Genomic DNA, 22,513 nt, shown 5'->3' on the forward strand with positions numbered 1-22,513 from the left:
GACACGGGGACGGGCTCGTGGAGCAACGAGCCACACGATGCAGTGTGAGATGGGACAAAGGCAAATCGAGAGGGACACCTCATTTTGGGGGGGTTCACTCTGCCGCTGTCACCCCAGGGTGGCCCAAGACAGGCGCTGGGGTGTCCCAAATCTGAGGGTGACGGGACTCCATTTGAGCTCTGATAGAGAAGAGGAGCCTGTTGGGGTGCTGGGGGTGCAGCTGCAGGATGGGGGGCTGGAAGACAGCTGGGGCGTCCCTGCTTTGGGGATCACAGGGGTCGACACCATCCAGATCCTCAGGGCAGCGGGTGGCGAAAGGACTCAAGGCACCTCGGTAAGTCCACGCGAAGAGGCGCTTGTCCCCGATGTCCCCACGGGACGACGAGCGCGACGGTTCACGTTAGCGCACGGCAAGTGTGTATAGTGCAAATCAGAGCCCCGCACCAGGGTCAGTGGTTCGGACGTCCCCCGGGTGCCATCCTGGGCGCTGCGGACGCTCCAGCACTCGCTCTTCCCCGGCTGTGGGCACCGGTCACAACAATCCGAACCTTCCTCGTGCACAACGAGGTCACAGCCCATGTCACTTTGTGTCCCACCAGAGGAAGGGGAGGCAGGACACAAGACACAGAGTGTCCCCCCCAGGCAAAACTGCTGCTCAAAGGCTGGCGAGGAGCTCTGGGTGGCTTGAACCGCCTGCAATGTCCATCCCAACACCCACCACCTTCCCCAGGTGAGGAAGGTCCCAGGAGAAGAGCAGGTCGAGGGGTGCAGAGGCCTCTCCCGTGTGTCCCCAAAGGGGTGTGAGGTCCCGCCCGTTGGGGACTGATGGCAGGCACGGGCTGGGTTTGCGCAGCCACGCTGTGCAGAGGAGTTCATGGTTCTCCATCGGTCCTGAGCAGGAGGACACCTTGCAGGTGGCCGCAGGAACGTCCCCGCTGGGAGACCTGCAGAGGTGGCAGCTCTGGTCCGGCCGTTTCAGGACCGTGACTCGGGGAGTGAGGATGACGTGGCAAATGGGAAGCCAGGGATGAAGAGCGAGCGCTGGGCTCAGCAGAGTCCAGCCGTGTCCTGGAAGCAGCGGAGCAGAGAATCACTGCTCGTCACTGGTTCATGGGCTCCTCTTCTTCCATCGGCTCGTCCTGTGGCCTGAAATGGGGAAATACAACACATGAGAGGGGGAGGAGACCTGTGGGACACAATGTGTCCCCTCAGCATCAAAGCAAAGTCCAGCACCTACACAAGGAGCCTCCCAGTGCTTCCTGCTCCATTGAGACCTACATTGCACCAGGGGAGGTTGAGGTTGGAAATTTGGGGTGATTTCTTCCCCAAAGGGCTGTGGGGCATTGAACAGGCTGCCCAGGGCAGTGCTGGAGTCACCATCCCTGGAGGGTTAGACAGACGGACATGGGGTTCTCAGGACATGGAGCAGTACCAAGGTTGGGTTAACGGTTGGACTTGATGAGCTTGAGGGGCTTTTCCAATCAAAATGATTCTGTAATTCTATCTCCCACACCTCTAGACCTGCTTAAGCCAGGCCTGTCCTGACCTCCCAGGAGCTCATCCGGCTGTGACACGGCCTTTCTTTGCTGCCACCCTCCTGGCACCCAGCAAACAGGGCGCTCGAACTCCCAGGATCAATGAGAGGTGCCCAGAGAGGTGGTGGATGAAGCATCCCTGGAGACATCCCAGGCCAGGCTGGACGGGGCTCTGAGCACCCTGAGCTGCTGAAGATGTCCCTGCTCATGGCATAAGGTTACATTTGAAGGTCCCTTCAACCCAAACCCTTCTATGATTCTATGATGGACAGCATCACCTTTTCTCCACCATCACGGCCACCGAGAGGGAGGCCAAGGCTGTGACTGTCTCCACCTCTTCTGCCTCGTGGTGCTGAGCCTCCAGGAAGGAGCAGCCCAGCTTGGAAGCAAAGCGCTGCACGGCCACCCAGTATTTACCTGCAGGAGAAGAAAAACTTGGGAGCTGCCAGGATAGAGATCGTCCCAGGTCTCCAGGCTTCCCTGGCAGTGAATGCACACATGGGTATCACCCTCCCCTGAGGAGGAGGATGAAGAAGGGCTCCAGTGGGGTCCTGAATGCCAGATGTCCCCATGGAAGTCATGGGGATTATTGGAGAGGGAAGAAAATGCCAACACGTGGCCCTTTCATGTTTAGTGTGGAGAACAGGAGCTGAGGGGAGAGCTTCTGATCTCTGAACTGCCTGAAAGGAGCTTGGAGCCAGGGGGGGTCGGGCTCTGCTCCCCAGGAACAAGCGCCAGGAGCAGAGGAAACGGCCTCAAGTTGCGCCAGGGGAGGTTGAGGTTGGATCTGGGAACAATTTCTTCCCCAAAGGGCTGTGGGGCATTGAACAGGCTGCCCAGGGCAGTGCTGGAGTCACCATCCCTGGAGGGCTGGACAGACGGACATGAGGTTCTCAGGACATGGGGCAGTGCTGGGGTGGGGTGGTTGGACTCCATGAGCCTGAGGGTCTTTCCCAACCAAAATGATTCTGATTCTCTAATTCTACTTAACAGAGCCCCCAGCGCTGAGACACTCACTCTGGACCTGGATCACCGTTTCCAAGGAGCGCACGGCGTTGGGGTTGGGTTTCTGCCTCATGCTTTCTTCTGGGAGAGGCTCCAGCTGCCGAAGGAGGACAGCGGGGGTCAGCAGGAGGGAGCTGTGCCCAGGGCCTGGCTCACAGCACCGCTACAGCCCCGCGGCCGCCACCCGCTGGCCCCAGCGCTCACCTCGTTTCCCAGCAAGGCCGACACGCAGGCCTCGGATGCGTCGCAGATGGCCGTAAGGTCATGGCCACCTTCCAGCGCGAGGACAACGGCTCCACCAGCCAGACTCATCAGCTGCTTCGTCATGTAGCCAAAGCCTGGAGGGGGAAAGCCCAAAGGACGGTTGTCACCCTCCCTGCCCAAAACGCTGGGGCCTCGGCACTTGCTGCTGGTACAACCCCAAAGATCTCGTGATGGGACAAGGGGAGATGGTTTTAAACGAAAAGAGGGAGATTCAGGCTGAATAAAAGGCCCTGAGGGTGGTGAGAGCCTGGCCCAGGTTGGCCAGAGAGGTGGTGTCTGAAGCATCCCTGGAGACACCCCAGGCCAGGCTGGACAGGGCTCTGAGCACCCTGAGCTGCTGCAGATGTCCCTGCTCATGGTGGATAAGGTGACATTTGAAGGTCCCTTCAACCCAAACTACTCCATGATTCCATGATCCTATGATCCTCCTCGGCTCCCTGGGTATCTGCCACCCCTACACCATGGTATCAGTGTGGGTGGGCGGTGGGAACGACCCCCCCTGAGCCACCAGTGCTGGTTCCACCTCCTTACATTTAGCAGAGACTTTGTAGCCGCCCAGGGGCGGGGGGTGACCGTCAGCTGCGTCAAAGCCGGCCGACACCAGCACCACATCGGGCGAGAATTCGTGTGCGATCGGCATCACCACCGTCCTGCAGGGGCGAGAAATAAGAGGTTTTACGTGCTGGCTCGGCCTGACACCGAGAGAAAGAGGAGACGGGCAGGAACACGAGGAACAGTACCTGAAAGCAGCCAGATACTCCGGGTCACCCATGGGGGGGTCGAGCCCTCCGGTCCAGGCTACGTTGACATTAAATCCCTCACCAGGGCCAGAACCAACCTGTGAGAGATCCAGGACAGCGGTGAGAGGCTGGATGTGACCCACGGGGACACCGGGACAGTGGCTGGAGCGGCTCTATCGCTGCCGGGCTCTGGGGAGGGAGCACTGAGTGTCCTCGACCCCCTGCCCGGTGCCGCGGGACCCCTGGGGTTTGCAAAGCTGAGGAGCTGTGGGTGTTGCTAAATGGGCCGAAAGCCCCGAGCATGAGCCCTACCAGAGAGTTAATATCAGCCTAATAACAGATGAGATGTCTGGGAGTAACGACCTTTCAATCGTAGAACAAAACCTATCCCAGAATTGAGAAGTCAACCGCGGACTGTTGATTATCTAGTGATTGGTGCCAAATTTTGTGGATGTGCTTGACCTGCAGTCAACTTTACTCTTTATTTTTTAATAAAATTTCAATTTTTACATTTGATTTAATGAATTAATCATTTTAATAGCAAAACACAGCTCCTTGCTAAAGGCTGCCTGCCTCCAGAAGACCCCTACTCACTGAGCTTGTGCAGTAAAACCAATGTTATATACCTTGTATGCAAATACTGTAACCGACCAGCCATACAGAACTGCCCTGAGGGCGGGTATATACTGATTGGATTTTGTATAAATGATCGAGACTTTGGTATCACCGAGATGCTGGTTTGATGCGGCATCCAGACTCGGACAACTCTATAATAAAGTCAGCATCTCCGTGTGCAGAATTAGCGTGCATGCTGGGTAAAGAACCTCGTTTAGGGACAACACGGGGATGTCCTGACACTTCCCAGACCTCACAGCCATCGGTCACCATCCCCGCGGGCTCTGCAGCGAGGGGGTGAACCAGACAGGATGGGGCATCGATGGGAAATGAGCCCACAAGGCACCAACACAACCTCAGCCGCTGCTCAAAGGTTTGTGCCCTGCTCTGTCACCGTCACCCGGTGTCCCCGTGGACCTCGCAGCCTGTCTTTGTACCTCGTCGGCGGCCCCGCTGCCGGGGAAGAAGTTGCCATCATCGTGACGATGCAAAGAGATGTAGAGAACGTCGGGGTCTCTGTAGAAGATCTGCTGAGTCCCGTTGCCGTGGTGAACGTCCTGGAGGGAGAGAAATTGGGAAAACGCTCTGTTTTCACAGAATCACAGAATCACAGAATGGACTGGGTTGGAAGAGCCCTCAGAAACCATCCTGTCCAACCCTTGGTCCAACTCCAGTCCATTGACTAGATCATGGCACTAAGCACCATGGCCAATCTCAGTTTAAAAACCTCCAGGACGGTGAGTCCAGCACCTCCCTGGGCAGCCATTCCAATGCCTGACCACTCTCTCTGCACAGAATTGCTTTCTAATCTCCAGCCTCAATTTCCCCTGGCAGAGTTGAAGCCCATGGCCCCTTGTCCTATTGCTGATGCCTGGGAGAAGAGACCAATCCCCACCTGGCTAGAACTGCCCTTCAGGTAGTTCTAGAGAGTGCTGAGCTCAGCTCTAAGCCTCCTCTTCTCCAGACTAAACAAGCCCAGCTCCCTCAGCCTCTCCCCATAGGGCTTGTGCTCAAGTCCCTTCCCCAGTCTTGTTGCTCTTCTCTGGACCCTCCAGCACCTCAATCTCTTTCCTGAGCTGAGGGGCCCAGAACTGCCCACAATACTGCAGGTGTGGCCTCCCCAGTGCAGAGCACAGGGGAAGGATCACTGCCCTGGTCCTGCTGACCACGCTGGTTTGGATACAGGCCAGGATCCCATTGGCCTTCTTGGCCACCTGGGCACACTGTTGGCTCGTGTTGAGCTTCCTGTCCATTAGTCCCCCAGGTCCCTTTCTGCCTGGCTGCTCTGCAGCCACTCTGTGCCCAGCCTGGAGCGCTGCAGGGGGCTGTTGTGACCAAAGTGCAGCACCCGACACTTGCCCTTGTTGAACTTCATCCCATTGGAATCAGCCCATTGTTCCAGTCTCTCCAGATCCCTCTGCAGAGCCTCCTGCCATCCAGCAGGTCAACACTCCCTCCCAACAGTCTTACAGTTTCTGGGTGATTTAACAGCCTAAGGGAGCTGAATGCAGCCGGATCTCTCCCCTGCTCCAGGGTCACCCGTCCCAGGATCTGCTCCTGCTCCCCCATCCTGACAGCCGGGGGGGTCCCAGCCCAAAGGCGGGTTTGCTGCTCCCCATCCAGCTCCAAAGCAGAGCGGGGAGGAGCCGGGGAACTCACCCAGTCCACGATGAGGATCTTGCCGAGCTTCCCTTTCTGCTGCAGCTGCCTGGCAGCGATGGCCACCGAGTTAAAGAAGCAGAATCCCCTGCAAAGAGGGAGCGGTTAGAGCCCTTGGGGCTCACAGCCCTGCCACCCAACCCATGTCCTCCCATCTCCCTTCGGCCCAGACAGCGGTGGGTCCTGGGGAGGTCAGTCTGGAGCAATCAGTGATTTTAAGGCAATAAACTGCTTTTTGGGGGTTTTCAGAGCCCGCAGCTCAGGAAGGGCCCTTACATGGCAGTGGAAGGATCCGCGTGATGTCCGGGTGGCCGCACCACAGCAAAACCGTTCTGGGGACAGAAGAGAAGGGGAGTGATCAGAGCTGCTGTCCCCGGGTGAAGCAGGGGGGTCCCCTTTAAGAGGCCATAGCCTCTCAAGTGCTGAATAATACAACAGGTGAGCTCACAGAGGGATCAGCAGGTACGTGCAGGTGTACTTGAGTGTCTCATTGACTATCCAGAGGTCGTATATTGAATAACAAGATCAAATACGTATATACTTTTACACAAATAATACCCATGTAAACTGGTACACAAATTCCACTGCTGCCACTATATGGAGAGATACATATATGTATGTGTGTGTATATATATATGTATGTGTGTGTATATATATATGTATGTGTGTATATATATATGTATGTGTGTGTATATATGTATATATATATATATATCTCTAATTGTGTGTGTATACACACCCATTTTTTAAAACGAATATGCATGTTTCTTCAATACACTGAGGTTTGTAGTAATATATGAAATCTGCTGTATTAGTATGTGTAGTTTTTCTATGCTTTGTTTTTGCTTTCTGATCCGTGAACGATGGGAAAAGTCTGCTTAGAAAGTAGCGTCGCATTATCTGTTTTCTCCTCGCATTCCTTGGTTTGTTGGTTTTATTATGTTATTGGTAATAAGTGAAGCAGAGACTTCACCTCTGGAAAGGCTGCGTGACCAGTTGCGCTGAAAAGAACTGGAAATCTGTATTTAGAACACAAAGTTATGATGTGTATTCTGCCCAGGTTTTTCCTGCCGAGTTGTCTATCTCTACTTTTCCCCCCGTTTTCTCTTGCTGTGGTTTTGGTACCCTACCTTCAGCTCCCTGGTGGCCACCTTGAAGGCCAGCTCGGTGACGCTGCCGGCGGCCCAGCGCGCAGCGTTGGAGGAGTGCAGCTCGTTCCAGATGGTATCGCTGTCCACCTACGAGCAAGGGGACCAGTCACACGGGGACGGGGCACAGGACGTCTCGCCATGTGGCCCATGTTTGGGGCTGGGGGCTGAAGTCCCATCCAGGGCACCGTGGGCCACCTCACGCGCAACGGGGCGAGTTCCCCGGCAGCTCGTCCGTCAGCCCCAGCCCCACATGGAGCATCTCCCCCTGCACCCGGGGGGCTGGAAGGAGTGAGTGCGAAAACGCTCATTACCTTCTTTATCTTATTTTATTGTTTAACCCAACATCTTGGTTTGATCAGGATCACGTCAAGGGCCGAGCCAGAGCCGGAAAACTCAAGTCTCTTCTGATCAAGTCCGTGTGTGTGAGCCAAAGTCAAAGCCCATGGTTGGGGCAGCTCCGGACCCCCCCCAGCCTTCGGGGCGCGGGCCAGAGGAGGGCAGGGAGGGGGAGCAGAGCGGGGAAAGTAGATGCAAACGGGGCTGAGAAGAGCTGGTGCCCAGCAGCGGGGGCAAGGAGAGGAGAAGAACCAGAAGAGGCAGCAGGAAGGCAATGGAGTGAGACCCGTCCTGCAAGAGAGAGAGAAGGACAGAGACAGGGGAGAGAGGAGAAGAGGAGAACGCAGTGAATGGAGAGAAACCAGAGCTGCAAGCTGGGAAAGGAGAGGCCACGGACGTGTCTGCATGGAGGTGGTGAGATGCTGTCCCTGTGACACCGCTGCCCTCCCTTAATAGGGACCACGGCTTCTGCCAGCCGTGGTGCCCCCTCTAACACCTCGGGCTGTTAGAAATCGCTGTGATGGGCTTTGGGTGCTGGGTCCCCTGGAATAAGGAGGCACGAAGGATCCTGGATGATCTCCAGAGATCTCCCTTCCAACCCCAACCACTCTGTGATTCTGTGACCCTCTTTCAGGGGTGTGATGCTCAGGACTGTCCCGAGGACAGGGGGAAGCTCTGGTACAAGGACATCTTGCCCGCAGATGGAGTGTCCCCACCTCAGCCTGCCCAAGCACAGGCTTCGGGAGCTCCTTCTCCACTCAAACCCACGAGGGTTCAGAAAGAACAAGCCCGTCCAAAACCAGAGATGCTCAGAGGTGGTGGATGAACCATCCCTGGAGACACCCCAGGCCAGGCTGGACAGGGCTCTGAGCACCCTGAGCTGCTGAAGATGTCCCTGCTCATGGGACAGGGGGTTGATAAGGTGACAGTTGAAGGTCCCTTCAACCCAAACTACTCTGTGATTCTAGATTCTATGAAACCAGCCAAAGCAGAGCTGGAGCACTTACCCCCACCCCTCCGCAGGACAGCATGACGAACATCCGCTGCGACAGGATCCCTGTGAAGAGAGGAGACGGAGCTGAGAACGTGGGGATGGTGGGACAGGGGAGCTCACAGCGGTACCAGGAGGGAGGTTTGGCCAATCCAGTCCCCAGAGAGCTACTTGCAGGGGTCCCCAGGGCTGAGGGTGCCCCAGGACCCGGTGTGGGTGTGCGGGCAGGGATATGCAGAGGTGAGGACACAGTTGGGGACTCACCCGCCAGCTTCCCGTTGTCCAGTTTGAGGCGGTTGAGGGGGTTGGTGCCGTAGAGGAAGACGTGGCGCTCGGTGTGGACGCACTGCAGCTCTTCCAGGGTGGCTTTGCGTCCCCGCAGACACTGCGGCACAGAGGGGCTGTGACTGAGCTGCTCTGCCACCCTCGGCCTCCCTGGGTGGATGTGGCACGTCCCCATGTACCAGCACAGCCACGCCATGTGTCACCACAGCCACGGAGGCAGCTGTAAGGCTGAGCACCCCATTCTTGCACTGGGTTTGAACTTGAGGACCCTACTTCTTGCATTGGGTTTGAACTTGAGGACCCTACTTCTTGCACTGGGTTTGAACTTGAGGACCCTACTTCTTGCATTGGGTTTGAACTTGAGGACCCTACTTCTTGCACTGAGTTTGAACTTGAGGACCCTACTTCTTGCATTGGGTTTGAACTTGAGGACCCTACTTCTTGCATTGGGTTTGAACTTGAGGACCCTACTTCTTGCATTGGGTTTGAACTTGAGGACCCTACTTCTTGCACTAGGTTTGAACTTGAGCACCCTACTTCTTGCATTGGGTTTGAACTTGAGGACCCTACTTCTTGCACTAGGTTTGAACTTGAGGACCCTACTTCTTGCACTAGGTTTGAAGACCCTACTTCTTGCACTGGGTTTGAATTTGAGGACCCTACTTCTTGCATTGGGTTTGAACTTGAGGACCCTACTTCTTGCATTGGGTTTGAACTTGAGGACCCTACTTCTTGCACTAGGTTTGAACTTGAGGACCCTACTTCTTGCACTAGGTTTGAAGACCCTACTTCTTGCATTGGGTTTGAACTTGAGGAACCTACTTCTTGCATTGGGTTTGAACTTGAGGGTCCCTCATGTTCAGGCAGAGATCAAGCAGGAAACTGCAGCATCACATTCCTACCTGGTCCCTATGTGGACCAGTCAGCCCAGTCAGCACAGGGCAAGGTTTCTAACAGACTGACTGGTGTTCCCTCAGCTGACAAAACCCCACCCTGTTTCAGCAGGGTCCCTCCTCTCCCTGCACCCCTGTGTTTAACCATTCAGGCTGGACATGAGGAAGGAATTGTTGGCCCTGAGGGTGGTGAGAGCCTGGCCCAGGTTGGCCAGAGAGGTGGTGGATGAAGCATCCCTGGAGACATCCCAGGCCAGGCTGGACGGGGCTCTGAGCACCCTGAGCTGCTGAAGATGTCCCTGCTCATGGCAAGGGGGGTTAAGGTGACATTTGAAGGTCCCTTCAACCCAAACCCTCCTGTGATACTCTCATCTGCCACTGGAGCAGCTTCCAGCTGCCATCCCAAGCTGGAGATGGTCGGATCAGCATACTCCGACTTAGCACTGCCAGCAAAGGACAAGTCCAAGCCCTCTGGATAATGAGACTGAGAAGAGGGATGGAGGTGGGAGCAGGATTCCCCATCGCACCATGAGATCTGCCCGCCCCAGCATCCCCCACTCACTTCGCACTGGCTGCGCAGCCCCCGCTCCTGCAGCCGCGACCAGATGCTCTGGATCCTGCCCGCGTGCTCCGGGTGATTGCTGTTGTCGCCGCACGAGCACTGGTGTTTGAGCATCACCGAGTCGTAAACCAGCCCTGCAACGCACACAGAGACCTGCTGGGCCGAGACAGGACCGGACACCCAGCGCTTGACACTTCTGACCCTAATTCAGCTCCTTTTCAGGGGCTGGCTGAGACTTTTAACATCTGGAATGATTTGGTTGGACTGAAACGCCTTCCTCAAACCACAGGAGCCTCTGTCCCGACCTCCCATGGATATGTAAGAGAGATGAACCTCGCCAGCATCACTGGACCAGGATGGCAGCCAAGGGGTCAGATGGGCAAATCCTCTTGGAAAAGCCACCTTAGATAAGGAGAAGGGCTCCTCATGGCTCGCTCTGCTCTTTTTGCATCCAACCAGAGCACTCCCAAGCATTTATCAGTCCAGGAGTGACTGAGACTGATGCTAAGCTGCCCCTGGGCATTGTCACCTCCCGCCCAGCTCTTGTCCCCAGCCCAGCTGTGACAGTCCCACACGAAGGACCGTACCTGTGGTGAAGTGCTGCTTGGCTGGCTGCTCCTGCACGGGCAGGGAAAGCGTCTTGGAGGCCGTGTCCTGGGCAGGAAGGGAGATGGTGGCGGTGGCAGGAGATGACTGGGCCCTGGAGAGGGGTCTGTGCCCCACGTGGATGGTGGGGACCATGGGGGGGTCGGCCAAGGGCTGTCGCTTGAGGAGCTGCTGCTGCACACGCTGGTAGGAATCCCAGAGATAGGCCTGATGGAGAGAGGTGAGGATGAGCACGTGGATGAAGGCACCAGAGCAGCATCCCCCGGCCCGGGGAAGGGACCCCTGTGCTGGGCACCCTCCCAGGGTCCGGATTCGACAGCCTCCTCCGTGCTGGGGGGCTGGGAGGGGGTTTGGAGGAGCTGCGATGCGTCATGGAGCATCTGCTGCTCTCTGCTGGTTTGGTCCCGCAGTGCTGTGCAGCCCCACTATTGGCCCAGCAATGTGGGGACAGTATCCAGCAATTTGGGGACAGTATCCAGCAACTGGAGGGTGATATCCAGCAATGTGGGGATGGTACCCAGCAATTTGGAGATGATATCCAGCAACTGAGGGATGATGTCCAGCAATGTGGGGATGATATCTAGAAATCTGGGGATGGCATCCAGCAATTTTGAGATGATATCCAGCAAGCTCAGGATGATATCCATCTATCTGGGGATGCTCCCAGCAATTTGGGGATGGTACCCAGCAATTTGGAGATGATATCCAGGAATCTCAGGAGGATATCCATCTATCTGGGGATGCTCCCAGCAATTTGGGGCTGGTACCCAGCAATTTGGAGATGATATGCAGCAATTGGGGGATGATATCTAGCAATTTGGGAATGATAACCAGCAATGTGGGGATGCTCCCAGCAATGTTGGGATTGCTCCCAGCAATGTGGGGATGATACCCAGCAATTTGGGGATGATAATCAGCAATTGGGGGATGATATCCAGCAATCTGGGGACGATATCCAGCAATCTGGGGACGATATCCATCAATCTGGGGATGATGCCCAGCCTTGCTGACAGCAGGAGTGGCTGCAGCTCTTGTCCTTGGCCATTTTGGCCACCTGGGCACATGCCGGCTCCTTGTGGCCAGAAGGGACAGGGCAGCTCCAACTGGCAGCCCGCATCCTCCCCAGGCTCTGCAGCCCTCGGTACCTGCTGCAGCACAAGCTCCTCCTGAGGCTGCATCAGCTTCTGCGTCCTCTCGGGCTCCTTCACGCCGCTCCCCGGCCGTGGCGGCTCCACGCGTGTCCTCGCCGAGTCGCTGCTCTCAGCCCCGGCCTCCGGGAGCGCCCCCTCGGCCTCCATGTCCTCCGAGGACGGGATCTGCCGCAGACGGGGCTTCTCGCTGGATTTAGCCATGCGCTGCGGCCGGAGGGGTCACAAATGAGCGGAGGGAGGTGGCAGGAGACAGGACGGGCTGAGAGGGTCATGGGGGTGGTGGGACATCTCGGGGAAGGAGCACAAGGGATGCGGGAGCCAAGGAAGCGGAGCAGATTGCTGCTGCAGGTCTGGTGAGGCAGCATCTCATGTGGCTTGGCCATGGACATCTGGGACTTGCCACCAGCAGGAGGGACGTCACCCTGCGCCCTTGCAGCATCTGTCACCCGCAGCCTCACATCCTGATTCTGGGTGCCCATGACTTACCTTGCCCAGATGCGTCTGCTGCTTGAGCCGCTCCAGGAATTGGGTGTGATGCTGCTGGTACACCAGTTGCTGCTGGATGGCCTTGGGGTTCTGGGGCAGCGGCTCCGAGCGGGTCCTGCCCAGGGGTTTGTGGTGGCCCGGGAGCGACAAGCGCTCTGCCGAGATGAGCGAGGGGGCGAAGGAGAAGGGGACGGTCCCCAGACCTGGCACTGGAGGGGACAGGAGGGACAGGTGAGGGGTGGCATTGTCCGCTGGGCAGACGTGACACCCTGCACAGTTCTCGGTCCACACCACGCAAGCAGCCACTGGTTGCACCCGCACAGACCGTCTCCTGACAGCCCCAGAAATGACCGTGATCCAGCCCCAGAGCCCAATATCTGGCAGGGTAGGATGGGTGGGCTATGTCTTTATGGCTCACATCCTTCTGTCCCTATTGCTTTGGCATCACACAGCCCACGGGGCTCTGGGGACAGGATCTGCCTGACCTCAGTCATCTCAGCCCCTGCTCAGCTTCATCCTCTATTGGTGTCACAGAGCAGGGAGAGATGGAGCCAGGAATGAGCATGAAGTAGCCAATTCTCTTCCAGCTACAGTCAAAGTGGATTTTTTTCGTACTTTGAGGTGCCAGAGCCCTGGAACAAGCTGCCCAGAGCGGGTGTGGAGTCTCCTCCTCTGGGGACATTCAAACCCGCCTGGACATGACCCTGTGTGATCTGCTCCGGTGACCCTGAGTTAGCAGAGGTTGGACTGGGGGATCTCCAGAGGCACCTCCAGAGGGAAGAGACGCTCAAGATCATCGAGTCCAACCGTTCCCCACCCCTGTCCCTGCCCCATGTCCTGAGAACCTCATCTCTGTCTGTCCAACCCTCCAGGGATGGTGACTCCAGCACTGCCCTGGGCAGCCTGTTCAATGCCCAACAGCCCTTTGGGAAGAAATTGCTCCCCAGATCCAACCTCAACCTCCCCTGGCGCAACTTGAGGCCGTTTCCTCTTGTCCTGTCACTTGTTACATGGGACAAAGCTACTCCCTCAGCTCCAGCTCACGGGAAGGCAATGGATAAAGCAAAGCTCTGAGCCAGTGCTGAAATGTCATGTTCCTGGGCTCGACACTTACCTGCCACCAGCGGAGCGTGGGTGACCGAGGGCTCGAGGATGATGACGGGCTGGAGCCGGGGGGACAAAGGGCTCCCGGCCTCGTGCTGCTCCAAGCCAGGCGGCAGGAACATGGGCGAGTGCGTGCCCGCGAGGACGGGTCCATTCAGCACGGGCACTCGGTGCGCCAGGCTGGAGAGGGGCCGGCGATCTGCCTCCCCCTGCAGAGAGGAGGAGGAGGACGGGGTTAGCGATGGGCTGTGACACAGCACAGGGAGGGGACGGCGTGTCCTCCCCATGCCCACGGCAGCAGCTGTGAATGCTCAGAGCCAGCGCACGCTCGGCATTACCCCAGAACCAAAGGAAAGGGCTTCACCCTGCCCCACAGGGACCCTCTGCCCAGTCCTGGGGCTCCCTACAACCTGGCTACCTACCCTGGCGCTAGTGGTAGCCGGCAATCCCAGCGTGATGGCGGGAAGGGAGGCCGCGCTCTGCAGGGCAAACTGGGCCAGGGAGCTCTCCTGCAGCATCAGGCGCTGGGCCAGGGGTGTCTGCACCAAACACAGTCCATCAGTGTCCTGCTCCGGGGGAGCTCGGCAGGAAATGGGCAGGAGAGGGTGGCTGAGCCCCAGCTGCCCTGAGAACACTTGGGCTGGGGCAAGGGACACTGGGGACCCATGGGGACAGCACATAGAATCATTTCCATAGAATCATAGAATCGTTTTAGTTGGAAGACACGCTCAGGATCATCGAGTCCAACCGTTCTCCACCCCTGGCACTGCCCCATGTCCTGAGAACCTCATGTCCGTCTGTCCAGCCCTCCAGGGATGGTGACTCCAGCACTGCCCTGGGCAGCCTGTTCAATGCCCCACAGCCCTTTGGGGAAGAAATTGTTCCTAAATCCAACCTCAACCTCCCCGGGCGCAACTTGAGGCCGTTTCCTCTTGTTTTGTCACTTGGGAGCACAGACCAACTCCCTCCATGCTCCAAGCTCCTTTCAGGCAGCTCAGAGATCAGAAGGTCTCCCCTCAGCTCCTGTTCTCCAGCTGAACCCCCCAGGTCCCTCAGCCGCTCCATCACATTGTGCTCCAGCCCCTCACCAGCTCCGTTCCCTTCTCTCCACTCGCTCCAGCACCTCAAGCTCTTTCTTGGCATGAGGGGCCCAAAACTGCCCCCAGGATTGGCGGTTTGGCCTCCCCAGGTCCCAGCACAGGGACGGTCACTGCCCTGGGCCTGCTGGCCACACCAGTGCTGGGACCAGCCAGGATGCTGGTGGCTTTTTGGCCACCTGGGCACACACTGGCTCTTGTCCCACTAGGGGACAAGAAATTCACACTGATACGGAGGACAGTGCATCAGGAGCAGCGCTGAGCCAGACAGGACATCCCACCATGCAGGGAGAGTGGGACAAAGGGCAGCAGGGGCTGGAGGGGCACAGGGGCGGGTGCTACATTTCCCTGAGCATAGGGTGGGAGGGGGGGGATCAGCACCCAACCCGGGGGTCAGGAAGCCCCAAACCACACGATCTCTGGGTGCAGGGCTGTCGGAGCTCACCTCGTGGGTCATGCCGGGGGCTGTGGGGAGGGCCCCATGCTCGGTGGGGAGGCTGTCGTTGGGGGAGCTGCAGCCGGACACGGGGGTGCTGCTGCTGCTTGGGGAGGAGTCTGCACAAGGGAGAGAACCAGAGAAGCATAAAATAATTTGGGTTGAAGGGACCTTCAAATGTCACCTTATCCACCATGAGCAGGGACATCTGCAGCAGCTCAGGGTGCTCAGAGCCCCGTCCAGCCTGGCCTGGGATGTCTCCAGGGATGCTTCATCCACCACCTCTCTGGCCAACCTGGGCCAGGCTCTCACCACCCTCAGGACCAACATTATCCTTATTACCTAGCCCAAATCTCTCCTCTTTTAGTTTAAAACCATCACCCCTTGTCCTATCTCAACAGGCCCTGCTCAAAAGTCTGTCCCCATCTTTCTTCAGGCCTCTTTCAAGCACTGAAAGGCCACACTAAGGTCTCCCCAAACTTCTCTTCCCCTGCTGAACACCCCAACTCTCTCAGCCATTCCTCCCAGCAGAGCTGCTCCAGCCTTGTATCATTTCTGTGGCCCTAAAATACAGGTGATGGGTACAAGAACCCAGAGAAGGGCTGCACAGCCCCAGCCCTCACAGCCTCTCCTCCCTCTAAAAGCTTCTCAGTGCCCCCCAAGGGCCAAACTGCCCGTTGGCTGCATGACACAGCGGGGATGGAGCCAGGCGGGAGGAACAACCACAGTGAGGAAGCCTGGACAGCCGCCTTCGCTCAGGGTTCTTGGTCCCTTCCAGCCTTGTAGGTCCAAAAAGCAGCAAGATGCAACCGCAGCAACATTCCCCCCTCATTCATCCAGGGAGCTCCTACAAGGGGCTGTACCCACAGCAGGGCACTGGTGGGGTGCTGAGGCCCACAGACAGATCCTGGACAGCCCAGAGCAGCTCCAGCCTGGCCCCAAGGTCACCCCAACAACCCCCCTGGTGTCACCGTCCTCACCGATGGCCTCGGGCGGCCGCCTCTTCAGCGAGGGGGGAGCGCTCTCCTTCCGCGTCAGGGGGTTCTTGCGTCGGTCAAGGCACTTCCTGGGCTTGCATCGCACCTTCAGGTTGGGCTCGGATGCTGCCAGCAGATCAGGGGGTTAGTCCCAGCCCCATCGTTGATATCGCTAAAGCTGGGCTGGCTTTGTGGGGCCAGAACAGCCCCCTTCCCAGCCCCAGCCGTCCCCCGCGAGCGGGCAGTGAGGGCAAAGCGGTGGGACGGGGACGCTGTTGTCCCCAAGGCCTTACCCGTCTTCCGCAGCGGAAAATGCTCCGGGGGGTCAAGAGAAGTGCTGGGGACGGGGGGCAGGAAGGTGCTGAGCACCGGAGGGGACGGGCCCTCGGTGTCCAGAGGCTCCGGAGTCCTACGGGGAGAAACCACCTTGTCAGAGACCTTTCCACCACGGGCCATCCCTGTGACACCCTCTGGCCTTTCCCTGGCATGGGACAGTCGCTCTGCCTGTGGCCACGAAGGTTTGTCCTGTCCCTTGCCACAAGCCCCTACAGACGGGGATCCGGATCTGCCTTGTCTGGGAACTAAAGACAAGAAGCCTGATGGTGCTTTTTAGGTCTTGAGTTGGATAAGTCCAACAAAGTGAAGGAAAACAACGTGGGGGGAGATTCATCTGCCTCCTGTAGACATGGAACCAGGCTACCTCACCCCACCAGACATGAGCTAAATGGTCTCTCTAAGGCCCAGGAAGCAGAAGATACCGAAAAGATCTTGCTCATGATAAAGAGCCACCACAGGCTGCCCAGGGCAGTGTTGGAGTCACCATCCCTGGAGGGGTTTAAAAGGTGTTTAGATGAGGTTCTCAGGGACATGGTTTAGTGCTGGAGTTGGGTGAGATTATGGTTGGACTCGATGATCCTGAGGGTCTCTTCCAGCTGAATTGGTTCTATGATTCTTTTCTGCTCGGGGCAGACCGGAGGATGCCCTTGTTTTACCTGTACGGCATGGCCGAAGGGTTGGGGTTGCTGGTCCTCTCCAGAGCTGCCTGCTGCTTCTTCAGGATGACCTCAGCCAGCTTCTGCTTCACCACCGTGCTGGCCACAGCACCTGCAGAGACAGCAGAGCACGCTGAGCTGAGAGCCAGCGCAGAGCACGGCAAAGGGCCCCGCAGACCTGAGCGTGGCCCCACGGCTCCACAAGTCACGCCAGGATGGCTGGAGACCCCTATGAGCGCAAAGACACCAAGAAAACCCCGTGAAGATCAAAGTCAGGGTTGGCTCAGGGAGAGGAAGGTCAGCTGGGACTACTGGAGGTTCCCAGAGGGTCGGGGAAGTGTCACTGTCCCACACATCACCAGCGAGTCCCAGCTGCAGATCTCACAGAATCCCAGAGTGTCAGGGGTTGGAAAGGACCTGGAAAGCTCATCCAGTGCAATCCCCCCATGGAGCAGGAACACCCAGATGAGGTTACACAGGAACCAGGCGGGTTGGAATGTCTGCAGAGGAGGCGACTCCACAACCCCCTGGGCAGCCTGGGCCAGGCTCTGCCACCCTCACCAGGAAGAACTTTCTGCTCATCTTTCAGTGGAACCTCCTGTGTTCCAGTTTGTACCCATTGCCCCTTGTCCTGTCCCTGGTTGTCACCAGCAGAGCCTGGCTCCATCCTCCTGACACTGCCCCTTTCCATCTTGATCCCCAGGAATGAGTCCCCCCTCAGTGTCCTCTTGTCCAGCTCCAGAGCCCCAGCTCCCTCAGCCTTTCCTCACACGGGAGATGCTCCACTCCCTCCAGCATCTTGGTGGCTGCGCTGGACTCTCTCCAGCAGTTCCCTGTCCTGCTGGAACTGAGGGGCCACAGCTGGACACAAGATTCCAGGTGTGGTCTCCCCAGGGCAGAGCAGAGGGGCAGGAGAACGTCTCCTCTGCCAGGCAGCACAGCTACGAGCTGACACCCGCAGGATGAAGGGCGATGAAAGCACAACGGGGCTCACACAGTAGCGACAAACCCCCCACGGGTGCCCAGGATCCCTTGGGAGCCTCTCCAGGGACACTGCGCCCTGGGGCTCTGTGTCACACACTGAGAATATCCAGCAGACGCCACACAGCTTGTCCCCTCACCCAGAACGGGGACAGCAAGGAAAAGAAAGCACCTCCAAACACTTCAGGGGACAGTTTGGGGACTCCCATGTCTCCCGATGGAGCTGTGCTCTTCCAGAAGAGCTCGAGACTTACCACAAACGTTCAACATGTGGCAGCGAATCCCCCGGGCTGAGGTCTGGCTGCTGCGAGCCTCCCGTGGGGTCCCCACCTCACATTGGGGTCCCCTCCCGTGATCCCCGTAACATCCCCACCCGTCCCCTCCGTCAGGAACGCTCTGCGGTTACAATGGGGATGCTCCGTGCTCCTCCGCCAGCATCCAGCGCCTCCGAGCACAAGCTGCTTGATTAATTTGTACATTAACTCCCGGATTGCACAAGGAGGCTGCAGGTAGGCTGCTGCGCTCAGCCGTGCCAACCAGATCGCATGGGCAGGAGCTGTTTGCTCAGGAACAGCACGGAAAGGGCTGGCGCTGTGTTTTGAGCCCTGAAATTATCCCTGTCAGCCCCACAATCTGCGGCAGAGCAGCCTGTGGGGAGCTCAGGGACTTTGAAACGGGGGTTTTGGGTGCCTCACAAGAGCTTGAGGCGCTGGAGCGGGTTCTGAGAAGGGAATGGAGCTGGGGAAGGAGGAGAAGGAGGTTGAGGTTGGATTTCGGAACAATTCCTTCCCCAAAGGGCTGTGGAGCATTGAACAGGCTGCCCAGGGCAGTGCTGGAGTCACCATCCCTGGAGGGCTGGACAGACGGACATGAGGTTCTCAGGACATGGGGCAGGGACAGGGGTGGGGAACGGGTGGACTCGATGAGCTTGAGGGGCTTTTCCAATCAAAGTGATTCTATGACAGCACTGGAAAACACCAGAGCTCAGCTTGGCCGGGCAGGTGGAGGCTCAGGGACACCAGGACGGACACAGCACATCGACACCCACCGTAGCTGCATTTCGGGGGGTGACGCAGGGCCCTGCACACCCAAAAGCTCCGTGAGCTCCCTGAGAGCTCCAGCAGCGACTGGCACTAGATGGCGCAGGGACATCGCAGCCCGACCGGGTTATCAAACGTTTCTGCCCAGCGTGGGGGGACCTCCAAGCCTCTCCCCACCCCACGGGGCTCCAGCCCTGAGCTGCCAAGCTCAGGAGGCAAATCCACACCCAGCCACAAGCACCATGCGCTCGGGCAGCATCACCGCGGTGGCCACAGGGCACAAACCAAGATGACCACAGAGATTTATTGTGACCACCCGCGCAAAAGGACAAAGGACAAACACCAGCCAGGCCAAGGAGGCCCCAAAAAATCTCTTGCCAGCTGCTAAGTGCCACTTGCTGCCCAGAGGGACCAGATGTCCCCATGGACACCGAGCTGCTCACACACTGCGGCTCAGCTTGATGCGCAGGACAGAGCTGCTCAGTGGTGCGGACACCGTCGCACACTTTTAGACCAAGAGAAGGCAGAGCTTGGGCTGGCTAAGGGTAGAACCACCTTCTGACACCCCAAACTCCATCCCTGTGTGAGCCGAGTCCCCTTGGTTTGGGGACGTGGCTCTTCGGGTGGTGACGCGCGCTCAGCAGACACGCAAGGCTCTTACTTCGCTTGCTCTTGTCCTTATTGAGGATCTGTCGCAGCTCCTGCTCCTGCTGCCCCGGTTCAGCTTCGCGGTGTGGGGACTCCATGGTGACCTGCGAGGGGACAGGGACATCAGCACCAGGGTACTCAGAACCACCCAGAGCCCTCTCACCCCTCCTCGCACGACGACACGGTGACGGAGCGTGTCTGAAACGTCCGTTATGTCATTTTTGGAAACCCAATGGGCAGCCCTGGTCGACGAGAACATGTTGTTTCATCGCGGCGAAGCGGCCGCATCGTTGTCTCCAGAGACACTCTCCCCAGGGACATCGTAAAACTCAAACCAGTTTGTTTCGACCTGCTGCCTTTCGTGCGTGTTTTGACAGATCTGTAGCCGGGGCATGTTGTAATTCACCGAAAAATAAAAATAGGGTTGACTAAAAAGAGGAAAAAATAAAACACTATACTAAAAGTTTGGATTTTGGTGTTTTCCAGAGATGAAGATCTCAGGGATGATCCCATCTCACAGGAAGCACAACCAGCTCTAAGGACACAAGCGTTGTGGCAGCAGCAGCATCTTGGTGTGGCCTAAGGCCAGTGGGATCCCCCCGGGGCTCCAAGACAAGGACACTGGGACAGTAGAGCCCGTGACAGGCGCTGGGAGCCGGGCTGGTGCTCGGGGGCAGAGCACATGGGTGGGAGAAGCGGATCAAGCTGGGTTTTAGTCCGGAGGAGATGGGGTTCAAACGCATCCTCTGCAACCCAAGGGTCATGGAGCAGATGGAGCCGGGACCCTCCGAGGGGCACAAAGGATGAGCAGCAACGACAGGAGAGAAATCCAAGCCAGACAGGAAGAGCTTGAGGAGCTGGAGCGAGTTCAGAGAAGGGAACGGAGCTGGTGAGGGGATGGAGAAGGAGAGTGAGGTTGGATCTGGGGAACAATTTCTTCCCCAAAGGGCTGTTGGGCATTGAACAGGCTGCCCAGGGCAGTGCTGGAGTCACCATCCCTGGAGGGCTGGACAGACGGACATGAGGTTCAGGACATGGGGCAGGGACAGTGGTGTGCAGGGAAAAGAAGGAATTCACCTATTTTAGTGTTGGGATTTCCAGCCTCTTAATCCCTGCCAGAGATGGGAGCTTGGGCAAAGCCAACCCTGACGCACAGTACCATGAGCTACATGATTTAAGGGTGCAAAATGAATTCTTCCAAGTGCACATTACCCCCCACAGCCACTAGAAAAGCGGGTGCAGATCCCCTCGTACCCTGACGTGCTGATGGGCGAGCTGCTCCACTTGCTGTTGGTGCAGGCTGGCGAGGAAGAGCTGGTGCTGCAGCTGCTGCGTGTGCTTCAGAGCCAGCAAAGCCGTGTCCGAGCCGGGCTTGACGACGCGCTGCCCGATGCGCAGGTCCATGGGGACGGTCTGGGGCACCCGCGGGGAGGTGCACGGGGTCACGGCAGCTGTGGAGACACAAAGGGGGATACGGTTCAGTCCCTGGCTGCCTCACATCACCCTGCTAAGGAGGGAAAGCATCAGGATGGGGCTCAGGGGCATCCCAATGAAGTGGTGCCTTGCTTTTGAGAAGGGTTTGCTGCATGCCATTGACTGCCTGCAGAAAGCTGCCTCCATCAGCGCTCCAGGCTGGGCACAGAGTGGCTGGAGAGCAGCCAGGCAGAAAGGGACCTGGGGGACTAATAGACAGGAAGCTCAACATGAGCCAACAGTGTGCCCAGGTGGCCAAGAAGGCCAATGGGATCCTGGCCTGTATCCAAACCAGCGTGGTCAGCAGGACCAGGGCAGTGATCCTTCCCCTGTGCTCTGCACCGGGGAGGCCACACCTGCAGTATTGTGGGCAGTTCTGGGCCCCTCAGCTCAGGAAAGAGATTGAAGTGCTGGAGGGTCCAGAGAAGAGCAACAAGACTGGGGAAGGGACTTGAGCACAAGCCCTATGGGGAGAGGCTGAGGAAGCTGGGCTTGTTTAGTCTGGAGAAGAGGAGGCTTAGAGCTGAGCTCAGCACTCTCTAGAACCACCTGAAGGGCAGTTCTAGCCAGGTGGGGATTGGGCTCTTCTCCCAGGCATCAGCAATAGGACAAGGGGCCATGGGCTTCAACTCTGCCAGGGGAAATTGAGGCTGGAGATTAGAAAGCAATTCTGTGCAGAGAGAGTGGTCAGGCATTGGAATGGCTGCCCAGGGAGGTGCTGGACTCACCGTCCTGGAGGTTTTTAAACTGAGATTGGACATGGCGCTTAGTGCCATGATCTAGTCAATGGACTGGAGTTGGACCAAGGGTTGGACTTGATGGTCTCTGAGGTCTTTTCCAACCCAGCCCATTCTGTGATTCTGTGATCATCCTGTAAACCGTACACCCTTGGGGCGTCTCCGAGGTGCTGCCCCTGACACCGCGGCTGAGAATCCCTTTGCAAATCGCAGTCCCCCATCCCCACAACGACACCGACAACACGGAGCACCCGCTGCAGCAGGGGGGTTATTTCCACCAACCGGCTCACAAAGCCTGGCTTAATTTACCCCACACGTGCCACGGGCCAACGCAAAGCAGAGCTGGTCGCTCCAACAAAGAGAAGACAAACCTGCAGAAAAGGCGCCCGGCCAAGGGTGGGAACGGGCGGGTGGGCAGGAAATTCAGCACAAGATGCTGCAAGGGGTATAAGGCAACTGCACCCTGAGAGCGAATTGTTTTCCCAAAGCAGTTTCAATTGAAAAAAACACAACAAAACCAAAAAAACCACCACCAGAACCAAATGCAAATGTTGTTATACAGACGGAGAACCACACCCTGCGCAGTTCAAACCCCAACGGCATCGGGGAGCGTGTGCTGACGGCTGCAGTGTTGCGGGAGGAATCTCTGCAGCTCCCACCCCATCACGCAGCACTTACACAGCACTTACACAGCATTTACACATTCCGTGTGTCCCAAGCAGGGAAAATCCCCTCTGGATGATGGCAAA

The 22,513-nt window shown here is 57.6% G+C and overlaps 1 protein-coding gene across 1 annotated transcript; it reads right to left on the reverse strand.

The window, feature by feature from the left end:
* Window positions 1-997: 997 nt before the first annotated feature.
* On the reverse strand, window positions 998-20,958 carry HDAC7 (histone deacetylase 7; the record flags this gene model as incomplete). Its single annotated transcript, XM_080360522.1, has 23 exons — window positions 998-1,146; window positions 1,814-1,952; window positions 2,553-2,637; window positions 2,745-2,878; window positions 3,336-3,454; window positions 3,545-3,642; window positions 4,597-4,716; window positions 5,819-5,906; window positions 6,095-6,150; window positions 6,949-7,056; window positions 8,313-8,362; window positions 8,561-8,681; window positions 10,037-10,170; window positions 10,624-10,849; window positions 11,788-11,997; window positions 12,280-12,488; window positions 13,394-13,592; window positions 14,926-15,035; window positions 15,897-16,019; window positions 16,187-16,302; window positions 16,886-16,997; window positions 19,568-19,658; window positions 20,809-20,958. The coding sequence occupies 23 exons, from the start codon at window positions 20,956-20,958 to the stop codon at window positions 1,101-1,103; spliced, it is 2,844 nt and encodes a 947-aa protein (XP_080216648.1). The 3' UTR covers window positions 998-1,100.
* Between the last annotated feature and the right edge of the window lie 1,555 nt (window positions 20,959-22,513).

The sequence above is a fragment of the Nesoenas mayeri genome, assembly GCF_963082525.1.
Source record: "Nesoenas mayeri genome assembly, chromosome: 28".
Classification (NCBI taxonomy): Eukaryota; Metazoa; Chordata; class Aves; order Columbiformes; family Columbidae; genus Nesoenas; species Nesoenas mayeri.